The sequence below is a fragment of the Typha latifolia genome, chromosome 11 (assembly GCF_019914945.1).
Source record: "Typha latifolia isolate L0001 chromosome 11, TyphaL0001v2, whole genome shotgun sequence".
In the NCBI taxonomy this organism is placed as follows: domain Eukaryota; kingdom Viridiplantae; phylum Streptophyta; class Magnoliopsida; order Poales; family Typhaceae; genus Typha; species Typha latifolia.
Genome location: NC_133096.1, coordinates 1,779,119 through 1,790,466, shown reverse-complemented (window position 1 = coordinate 1,790,466; position 11,348 = coordinate 1,779,119). Strand labels below are relative to the sequence as shown.

Here is an 11,348-nt window from a genome sequence, read left to right as displayed (position 1 = left end):
CTAGGCACTAGTGAGCAACTTAACGCAGCGAGATACTTCTTTTTCATATAGGAGCTTGCTTAGTTCTCAAATTTCTTTTGTTAGCTGTCAATAAAGCTAGAATGCTTAGTGAATGTCTAGTTAGGTGGTAGTGCAGTTGTTCAAGAATATTAATAGTACTGTTTGAAGTTCCCTGTGAGGAAGTAGAGTATAAACAGATAAGGTAGAATTCCTATTTGTATGCAATGATAATTGCAACTTAGAGAACTTCCTGCTATTAAGGAGACGAAAAGCTATTTGTTAATTTGACTGGAATATGTTAAAAATAAGTAGCAAGTGATCCAACATGCAAAAACGTCACCCATATATAACTTTAATTGATGACATCTCAGGTTACATCTGTCTTCATAATTTATAACAAAGAGATGTTTATATAAGTTAGTCTATCTCTAGTCAGTAGATATGAGCTTCTACTTGTAGCGTTCAAATGTAATCCAACAAGAATTCCATATGTTAGTTTCTTGTATGAAAACTTTTATATGTGACCTTCACTGCAACTTGATATTTATCTAAAATAAGTGAAGCAGTTGAATATTCTAATGTTCACCAACTCGTTGTAGATCATGTTCACTAATTCTTTTTATATTTTCTGTCTTAGTTATTTACATTCACTTTTATTCTTTTTGGTAGGGTCATAATTGTTGGATAATAAAACAGAAGGCTGGTTTGCTTATTTCAAATTATTTATAGTTTATAATGGATTAGATGTTGGTGATTGAATTATGAACTTGAAACTATGTTGTAATTGTCATGCCATTATTAGATTTAACAATTGGAACTTAGAACTAAAATTAGTAGCTAAATTTATTTATTTAATATTGATTGTTGGTGGTTGAATTGGTATATGAATCTGTGTTATTTGATTTATGGTTGAATACTTAAAATTGTTTTTTTTTTTTTTGTTGTGTTGTATAAGTTTTGAGTTAAAAAGATACCATCTTATCTGTGTAATAGACCACTTATATAGAATAAATCGATAAATATTGATTATTATAGGGTAAAAATTACTGTGTTATTTGTATCGTGTTATCGTGTTGTGTTAAACAGATTATCGTTTTGTGTTAATAGGACTCATTTATTAAACGGGTTATATAGGTCATGTTACCCGTTTACTAAACGGATCGTATTCGTATTTACTAAATACAATCCGTTTAATAGTCGAACTATATTCATGTTAAGATAAAGTTGACCCGATCAAAAATCGACACTATCTAAATCGCTTCAACCCGATTGCCACCCCTAACTTTCATTAATTAGAAAAATTAAAAGGGCCTGACATCTATCAATATTCTCTATAGATACATTTTCATATAAATAGATCACTTGGTTATGCTTTAGTAATAAAAAAACCAATTTTAGTGGTTATTAGAATGTTTAGAATTTAGTATAACTCATTTTAGGAATGGCACTATTTAGAATTTTTGCCAAGGCCCTACAAATGTTGAGCTGACCATTTATAAATTGCTAATTGTTTGAAAAATGATGCCTAATTGTTTAAGTTCTTTCATACTTTATGTTGGTAAATCAAAATATTTGATCCCAATTCAAAAGCCTACCAAAAATATAAGAGTAAATTATAAAAGCCAATTTTAGTATCTAAAATAGACATTCAGCTGGACACATACATATGCATACGAGCACATAAGGAATAACACTAAAGTACACTGAGCAATTTAATTATAAAATATTATTATAATTAGGAGGTAAATATATTTGCTCACAGTATTGACATAATGTGCTCATTTATTCTTTGTAAAGCTAGCAACTAAGAGAACGATGGTGGGAGACCAATAGATGCATAATAGACTTTTGATCTTTAGCACTAAGGAGTGCTACCTGAAAATTAAAATCATAGAGGATATGATTAGAAAAGTTAGAACATTTTAAAGATGAAAAACTGAGCTGCTGTTTAACTTTAAAATGTTAGGCCATCTGAAAACCTTAGGCCCATCTAATTAAAATCATTAAATTGGCTCCTACTATCATATTTGGCCTTTCTGGTGTAAATATTTCAAAAGTTCTTTACTTTCCTGTATGCATGCCTCCTAAACTATATATTTATGTTAAATGAATCAAATTTTAACTCCCAAGGATATCAACTTTGCTATTCGGGGAGTGTTTAGAGAAGAAATTATAAAATATGTTAGAATATAAAAGTCACCGTCTTTCTATAACTTAAAGTTTTAGAGTAGTTAGTAAATTAACATAGTATCAGTGCCAAAAATCATAGGTTCAAATCATGTTGTGCCTATCTTTGCATGAATATATAAAGTTTTACCAAGCTCTAAGTGTGAGTGTTTGTGTTAAAAGTCATCATTTCTCTACCCGATTAAATTTTAGAGTAATTAATGAGTTAATATAATAAAATGAGTGTGCATCTATGTGTTTATACGACTGACCTATCGTAGAGATTTTCTTCTTCTCTTCAGTGGTTGTCTGAGAAGGAGGAGGACGACGACGACCAGGAGAAGGAGTGTAGGGTCCCCCCCTAGCAGGATATGGGTGTGACCCTATAGGGTGTCGGTGTCCCGGACTATCAACGGGTGGACGCAGAGCCCTGACGGGAGGGACGATGTCTCCGATGACAGCAAAGAGAAGGATCACAAAAGTAAGGAGGATCTTTTTGAGAGCCATTAAAATTCTATGGAAGAGGGGGTGTGGTGATAAATTTTGCATGCTCGAGTACACACCTGTATTTATAAGCACAAGGCATAACTGTTGCTTTGCTGAAAAATATCTACACGTCCAATCCGATTTCATAATTAAATTTATATGTACTCATCTCTTTTTTCGTGAAGCTCGAGAGAAACACTATAAATTGTTTGTCATTTTCTATGACTAGTAGAAGATTCGATATGCGTACAAACAAGAGTTTGAGCAAGTCGTTTGTTCTACAATCAAATCTAGATCTGATTTGTTTCACAATATTTTCTACGGTTGGCCAAGACTTCTAAGCAGTGCAACTCCAACAAGTCAACATCATATTTAGACATAGGACCTCAATTAGATAACTAGTAATCTAAGAGGTCCACGAAGAAATAAATGAGGAAAAGTTAGTTAATAGGAGACTGGTTAGGAAAGAAAGAAACCGAATTATCACAAACTTTAAACATATCCGAGATTAGACCAGATGAAGTTTGTCTCTCACTTGAAAACTATGTTTTTATTTTTTTCAGATCATCCACCAGATTATTGCTGAGAGAAAATCTGGGACATATAAATTTTCGTCACGAAGATCTGCGAGTAAGAACACTAGGCCAAGAGATGAGAGGTAGATTCGGTAGATTTTTCAGAACAAAAATTCTAAGTTATTAACTTATGGTTGTCTATACTATTACTAGTGATGGATAATGATATTTGGAAGAACAAAACCGCTACTTATATACAACTACACAATGAATACTATTTAGTGTTCAAATAGTTTTTGCCACCATCCAATTTGTATCTGATACGATTCAGACTTCACCGACGTCGTCTCGAGCATGGATTCACTTTAGGAGTGTTTTTGTTTTATGTTTTAGTATGTAATTTCCATTAAAATAAGTTTTCTGTAAGTCGCGTTGGAACGCGGGTGGAGTGAGTTCGAACGCGGTTTGTGAACGTGGGTGAAGAGAGTGCACTGTGCGTTCGAACGCGGTGCGTTCGAACGCACTGTGAATGCCTGCATCGCGTTCGCAAATACCGACAGGCGCGTTCAATCGCACGTTCGAACGCCTACATCGTGTTCGCAAATCCAGAAGAGCGAACCCGGTGCGTTCGAACGCGGTCAGGCGAGTTCGAACGTGGTCAGCGAAAATTGTGTTTTTAGGGTTAATTTGAGTTGTTGGTTAGCCTATAAAAGGATGTGGAAGGCAACCAAAGTCATCATTGATTATTGATTATTGAGATTGAGTTTTGCCTTGCCTCCTTCGTCTTCTTCGCTCCCGTTCTCTCAATCCCCGGCGACGCCGCTTCTAACCTCCCTTAGAGTACGAGTTCCACGCTTCTATAGATCATCCTTAAGACATATTTCACGAGTCTTAGACTTGTGACTGAAGGAGTTTTCTAAGGTGACCCAGATATCATGGGAGGATGTAAGCCCAGCAACCTCAGCCAGTGCTTCTTCCGTGAGAGAGGATAGAATGAGACTGAATATACGATAATCTTGGTGTTTCTATTCAGCATATTTGAGATTTGGGACAAAGAACTCACCAGAGAAAATGGTTGCAGCAGGCATAGGAATGGTGCCATCAACATAGCAAAGAAGTTCATGGCATTGTAGTAATGGTGTAAGCTAAGAATGCCAAAGCTTAAAGGAAGAGAGTTTAATGGTGATCATGTGCACCATTGTATTGAAGGAGAGGACGAAACAGGTTTTGGAGGCCATGTGGATCGGGAGATGCTAATCCTATGATACCATAACAATGTTTTGGAAATCTCACACCAATTGGTGTTTAGGCATTCACCATATTCCATATATAAAGAGATTACACGTACACAATTTTAGTAACAAAGTTTGTTATATGTTGTCCTATGAGCTAGGGAAACTTGTTTAGTTTGTTACTATAAACTAGGGAAGCTTTTTAGGCTTGTTACAGATCCTACAAGCTAGGATAACTGATGAAGGCTGTTATCCTTGAGTACCCTTGACAAGCTCCAAGAGAAAGATGTACAGGCTATTCTGGATGAAAATATAAACTAAACCCTAGTCCCGATTTTCCAACACTTTGCTTAAGTAAATAAAAATACAGAATAATAATCAAAGAAACAAATAAAGATGAACACTAAGCTTTTACGTGGAAAAATCTTAAACTCGGATCGAAACAATATTAATAAACTGTAGCAGTTTACAAGACTGATTTATAGACTCCCCATTGATCCTCATGACTCTATTTGAAATAGTAGTGTTGATTGCTCGACTCCACGATTTATTGCTTTCCGTAAATGATTTTCAATCTCAGTAACCTTCGAAAATTGGACTTTCTTAACCCTTAAGATTAATAGTTTTGTGTGATGAAGGTGGTTAAAGCCTTTGTCATTGAAAATTAATTTCTATTCAATAATGTCTTCTCAATGTAATAACCAATACACTAGGGTTAGGACATACTAAAACTTTTATACCTTTTTAAGATAAGTCCAAATAAGGTCTCACAGATTTCCAAAATTTTCAAAGATTCATGATCCCATTCGAGTGAAAGATTGCCCCCAATCGAATGACCTAATATGTGTCTTTATATCTTCAAATGACTTCGAACGGCCGCCAAGGTGCATTCAGACAACTAAATATGCTCATCTCATCTTCGAACTGCTTCGAACACCTACCAGGGTGTGTTCGAACAATAAAAAATAAACCTTTGTATCTTTTAATGACTGTTAGGGTGCATTCGAATGCCCTTCAAGTGGCATGACTTATTTGTTTTAAAATTTAAAAAATTTCAAACCAAATCTTAACAACACTTATGCATATGCTCATTTATATAGATAAAAATACTTAGATTATTTTGTATATATTTGCTAATACTAAAAATCTAACACTGAACTTTATGACCATCGTTTGAACTTTAATTCATTACCTCAATTTTATGTCTATTTTAGTCCATACAAGGGCGATGCTTAAATGATAGTGAAGCTCCATATTTCTCAAGACCATGAATTCATATGATAACATGTACTTCAGTTCTAAGATTATGACATGTATTTAAGCATCACTTGTATTATTGTTTTGCTTTTATTTCTTATACTAAATTTAAAGCACGCAAAGAGGGAACTCGTATTTGGTGTTCACTTTCCACCTAGCAAGAGAAGTCAAGGAAAATGAGTTTGCTCCTCATTTACTTCAGCTAGTTCAATAATAAACGCAAAACAAGTCTTTCTCACTCCCACCAAAAAATAAATTAAGTGTATTTTGGTCTAAAAAGAGTCAATCGGGTCATCCTCCAAGAGAAACCAATTATGATTAGATAGTCATTAGATGCAAAAGCTTATTGAATTGATAACCGATTATGATTCCCAAATCGAGTTTCCACACTTTGCATTATCAACAAGATCTTTCTTTTATTTTTATACTGGTTAGAAGAATAAACTTAAAATATATAAGCACAGCTATAGAGAGAAATAATTCGTACTCCTAAATTGATGTACAAGTATGTTTTCCATGCGGTACATTAGGATACAATATGACAAGATCATAGTAATTAATATCAATTGAGGATAGGAGGCATCCAGAGAGCAGATAGCTGTTGAGATACATGTTGCATTGTTGGTCGACATAGCGGATTAGCTTCTAAACATTGAAGGGTTATCTTGACTACTGTTAAAATTTGACTTGCAACTTCAATTGTAGGGAGTGATAGACGTGGATCCAAGATATCATTCAGTAGTGTGAGTTCGATAGTACTAGATGATAAGGATGTAATCAAATCTCCTGGATGAGCTCCCATGAGCACTTCAAGTGCCACCACTCCAAAACTATATACGTCGCATTTCTCGGTCACTGTCATTATATAGGCAAGCTCTGCAAAATATCAGAAGAAGAAGTTTCAGCTAACTAAGCTTAATTATATTAAAACTCATAAGAAAATACTAAAAAGTTACGAAATATGATAGATAAATAGTTATGCCCAACTGTTATTATGGCATGCAATTATATCTTAATATTTTTTAGCTAAGATAGGGGTCAAATAAATAACATATTAGGTGTATCTTCGTACTATCGAAAGCAAGTATATGACACATGTATGAAAATACACTTTACGAAGTATCAACACAAACTTTCTGAATTCGAATAAATAAAGGCATTTACCTGGTGCGATGTAGCCCCTTGTTCCTACCACCATTGTCCAATTGGATGAGTCAGGCTTCAAAATTCTAGCTATTCCAAAGTCTGACACACAAGCTCTAAATTTTGAATCAAGTAAAACATTGTTGCTTGTGATATCTCGATGAACTATGGGAGGAGAACAATCGTGATGCAGGTAAGATAAAGCATGAGCAACATCTCCAATAACATTCAACCTTTTGATCCAATCTAACTCAATGGCATATGCATCATGTGTAAGAATGACCGCTAAATTTCCTCTCTCCAAGTACTCACAAACAATAAGCCTATGTTGATCAGTTGAACAGTAGCCATAAAGCTTCATGATATTCCGATGTCGTATTTCAGATAGTGTTTGTATCTCATAATAAAAAAGCTGGTTGTCTATCAATCTTTCTTCTTCCGTTTGATGAATTTTCTTCACAGCAATTATTTTTTCTTTTGGTAGTTGAAATTCTCCTATTCTTACTCCTCTGGGTAAGGTAATTTTGTAAACACTTCCATATGCACCTTTGCCAATGCAAAACTTTTCATCAAAATTCTCTGTTATTTCAATGATATCCTTATATAAATCTTTTCCATCAACGTTTCCTAACAAGAACCCACTTTTATCAATCTCACTTGTATTGTGTTTAGAGCTTTTCTTCCTTTTCCATAAGAATACGGCAAACCCCGCGAAGAGAACCAAGGATCCAAGAATAGGTAGAACAACCAACGTAATAACCTGACTTTGTTTACTTCTAGAACTTCTACTTGAAGGGCTTGAACTACATAGAGCCAAGCCTGACGCCTCACAAAGATAGATCTTTATTATGGGTAAACCACTCCATCGGCGCTTTCTTGAAAACTTGGCTAGCAGGAAGAGGCCCCTCCAGTTCATTATAGGATAAGTCTATATTTGTTAAGCTAGCCATATCTTGAAAGGATGTGGGGATAGATCCACTCAATGCATTGTGTGAGAGATTCAAAACTTGTAGCATAACTAGTTCACTTAGTTGGGATGGTATGCTTCAGAAAATGAATTATGACTAAGATCTAGTAATTCTTGTAGGTTTACTAGACCTCCAATTTGAATGGGGATGCTTCCATTTAAACGGTTGTTGCTCAACTTTAAAAATAGAAGTTCATGACAACCCCCAAAATTGCCTTGAATCGATCCACTAAGGTTGTTAGCTGATAGATCTAAATTCTGTATTTTGAGTAGGTTTCCAAGCTCTTGAGGTATCTCACCAAAGAGTAAGTTATTACTCAGATCCAAGTAGTACAATTGAGACAACTTGCCTAATTCTATTGGAATCTCCCCTTCCAGGTTATTGGATGAAAGATCAAGCACTGGATTTTAGATAGTTGTCCAATGCTCGAAGGTATGTGTCCGTTGAGCTCATTGTTGGAGATTGTTAAGCTCGTCAAATTGTAGCATTCTCCCCAATGGTGCGAGAGCATACCGGAGAACTTGTTGAAGCTCAAATCCGCAAATATCAAATTGGGATACACTCCAAAGTTAGAGATATCTCCCTTAAGTTGATTTCCATCAAGTCGCATTCTTTGTAAGCTTGTGATATTTGCTAGTTCTTGAGGTAAAGAACTAGTACTTAAATGATTATTGGCTAGTCCAAGGTATTGGATGTTGCTCAAATTACCAAATGATGGAGCAATGGACCCAGATAGCTGATTACAACAAAGGTTTAAAATATTGAGCTTTCCCAAGTTCCCAAGACTTGAGGGAATTGGGCCTGTAATGCTACTGTTGAAGACATTTAAATAAACCAGATTTGCCGGCTTCCCTATTTCATGAGGGATGATACTAGTGAAATTGTTATCATCGAGGTACATGGCCTCAAGCATGGTCAAGTTTCCTAAACTTCTCGGAATAGAACCGGTTAATTGGTTAAGAGAGAACTCTAAGTCCTTCAAGTTCACTAGATTCCCTATTTCATTAGGAATGGAACCAGAGAGCTGATTACCCCAAAGGTATAAATAATTGAGCTTGGTCAAGTTCCCCAAACTTGAAGGTATTGGACCTGTTAGGCTATTATTGGGAAATTCTAAATCAACCATATTTGCGAGATTTCCTATTTGATGAGGGATCACACCATTGAGCTTGTTACTATATAGGTACATGGTTTCAAGCATGGTCAAGTTCCCTAAATTTTTTGGGATGAGACCTGTCAGTTGGTTATCTTGGAGTTCCAAGTCCTTCAAGTTCACTAAATTACCTATTTCATGTGGAATGAAATTAGAGAGCTTATTACCCCAAAGGTTTAAGGTAGTGAGCTTGGTCAAGTTCCCCAAACTTGAAGGTATTAGACCTGTAAGGCTATTGTTGCTGACATCTAAAACAACCATAACTGTTAACTTTCCTATTTCATGAGGAATAGAACCAGAGAGTTGATTACTCCAAAGGTTTAAAAGAGCGAGATTCGTCAAGTTCCCCAGACTTGAAGGTATTGGACCTATTAGGCTGTTATTAGGGAGAAATAATTCATTCAAGTTAGAGAGATGTCCTATTTCATACGGAATAGAGCCACTCAAGATGTTCAAAGACAAATGCAAGCTTAATAGACTCTGTAGGTCTCCTAATTCTTTTGGGATGGGACCTGAAAGATTATTTTGAGACAAGTCTAAGATTCTAAGATTCGTCAAGTTATTGAGAGAAGGAGGTATGGAGCCACTTATCTGATTCATAGAGAGATCAAGAGAGGTGAGCTTAGAAAGAGCAGCAACGGAAGTTGGAATGGATCCATCCAATTGGTTGACGGTGAGGTTGAGACTTGTTAAGGTTGCCAACGTCGAGAAATCGAGGACATCCAACATCCCTACAAGACCCATCCCTGGTAGAGATATCGTGGTGATCATGCTCAACCCTAAATGCGTGGCACTACTGCATGTGATGCCAGTCCAATTGCATGGACTAGTCTTAAGATTCCATGAGGCTATGGCTTCATGACTCTTAAGGCTTGTTCTCCATTGGAGGAGGGCTCTCCCTTGCGAATCAAGTGATGCCAATTTTGCAACACTTGGGAGAATTGGGAGTAGCAGTAAAACCGACGAGAGGAACGTTAGGATAGACAACAAGGGATTCATAGCTAAATCTAACTGAAAGGCCAAAGACAGTTAATTTTGTTGTTGTAAAAACTCAAAGAGTTCTGGGGTTTATATAGACTTACCACTCACTTAGGGTCATTTCAAAGGGAAAAACTATCAATAACGTCTTCAATACGTCGTTTTGATATTGGAGTGTGAACTTCCAAGGTACCCTTTAAAGCATGCCTTGGAATTCTCTTGTTTTGTCAAGAGAACTTCTCTGTGCTCCACAGACACTTAAGAGAAGGACCAATTTCCACATGACTTGATGTATAGAGAAGAGTCAGAGTCGTCTCTCTAAATTTTTCTTTAAACCTTTGGAAAACCAACAGAATGAGAGGTGGACACCAACACTAAGATCCAATAGTCTACATGTTAAAGTCATCCCTCTAAATTTTTCTTCTGATAGGTGCAAACCCTGCACCTCCTATCTTTTAACCATTTTCTATCGGATCGAGGAGCACTTTCCTCTTTCTTCTTCTTCTTCTTCTTCTTCTTCTTCTTCTTCTTCTTCTTCTTCTTCTTCTTCCACGTTACTGTTTTCCCAAATTAAACTGAATTCATTAATAGTATTATATCTTTGTAGTTAGTACAAGTCCTTATAACAACTATAATTGTTATAAATGCGATCTTTGATTGGATAATTCTTAGATTAGTATTATTATCTTTAGTACTAATTATTTTATATATATTATTCGAAATTCTTTTCAGCTATTTTACTCTAATATTAGACTAATAATTGTGATCTATATAACTTGTTATATTCTCGTATCGGCAATTTGTGTACAGAAAATCTATTTGAACGTATTTAAAAATACTTTGTAAGAGCTTGACCATAAAATATTTGAATTTCTATGTATCACAAATTTTATAAGAGTTGAATTGAGTTGGGTTTTTGCATGAAAAGCCCACCTGGTTTTTAAATTTGGTTAGTCAGGTCTATTTTTGGTTTCTATTATGTTATTTAGTGCCTCATTAAGTATTTATGGGACACTATAAGAGAGAAAAATAGCCATGTACTCTTCTTCATCTTTTTCCATCTTCTACTTCATATAATAAATTCTGCAATGCTATCTATCATTCTTTTCCTTCTTTTATCTCTTAGTCTTTCTTTCTATACAAATCTCTATAATTACTGTTTAATTAATAAATTAGAGATTGATCGGAGATAGTGATGAGATAATCATAATTAATTAAGTAACTAAAAAAATATAACTTTGTATGATTATTGTTTGTTTTACGCAAATTATAATGGTAAAATATGTAAATTTTATAATGTATAAAAAGTGTACAGAAAAAATAATAAAAATTATTATTATATCTACGGAAGTTGTTAATATGTTTTCTTTTTCCTTTTTTTTTTCTTCTTCCTCTTCTCCTTCTTCTTTTTCATCTTTCTTTTCGTTATTGCTTATGTTTGTTCTTTTTC

At 35.0% G+C, this 11,348-nt stretch overlaps 1 protein-coding gene, 1 long non-coding RNA gene and 1 pseudogene across 2 annotated transcripts; all 3 read right to left on the bottom strand.

The window, feature by feature from the left end:
• Positions 1-1,603: 1,603 nt before the first annotated feature.
• On the bottom strand, positions 1,604-2,721 carry LOC140798000 (uncharacterized). The gene is made up of 2 exons (XR_012110756.1): positions 2,439-2,721; positions 1,604-1,875 (listed from the first exon to the last, which is right to left on the bottom strand). It is a non-coding gene; the product is annotated as an uncharacterized lncRNA (long non-coding RNA).
• A 3,331-nt stretch (positions 2,722-6,052) lies between these two features.
• Positions 6,053-7,715, bottom strand: LOC140797700 (MDIS1-interacting receptor like kinase 2-like). Its single transcript, XM_073151333.1, has 2 exons — positions 6,821-7,715; positions 6,053-6,532 (listed from the first exon to the last, which is right to left on the bottom strand). The coding sequence occupies exons 1-2, from the start codon at positions 7,713-7,715 to the stop codon at positions 6,219-6,221; spliced, it is 1,209 nt and encodes a 402-aa protein (XP_073007434.1). The 3' UTR covers positions 6,053-6,218.
• A 111-nt stretch (positions 7,716-7,826) lies between these two features.
• LOC140797699 (uncharacterized) lies at positions 7,827-9,919 on the bottom strand (annotated as a pseudogene).
• Between the last annotated feature and the right edge of the window lie 1,429 nt (positions 9,920-11,348).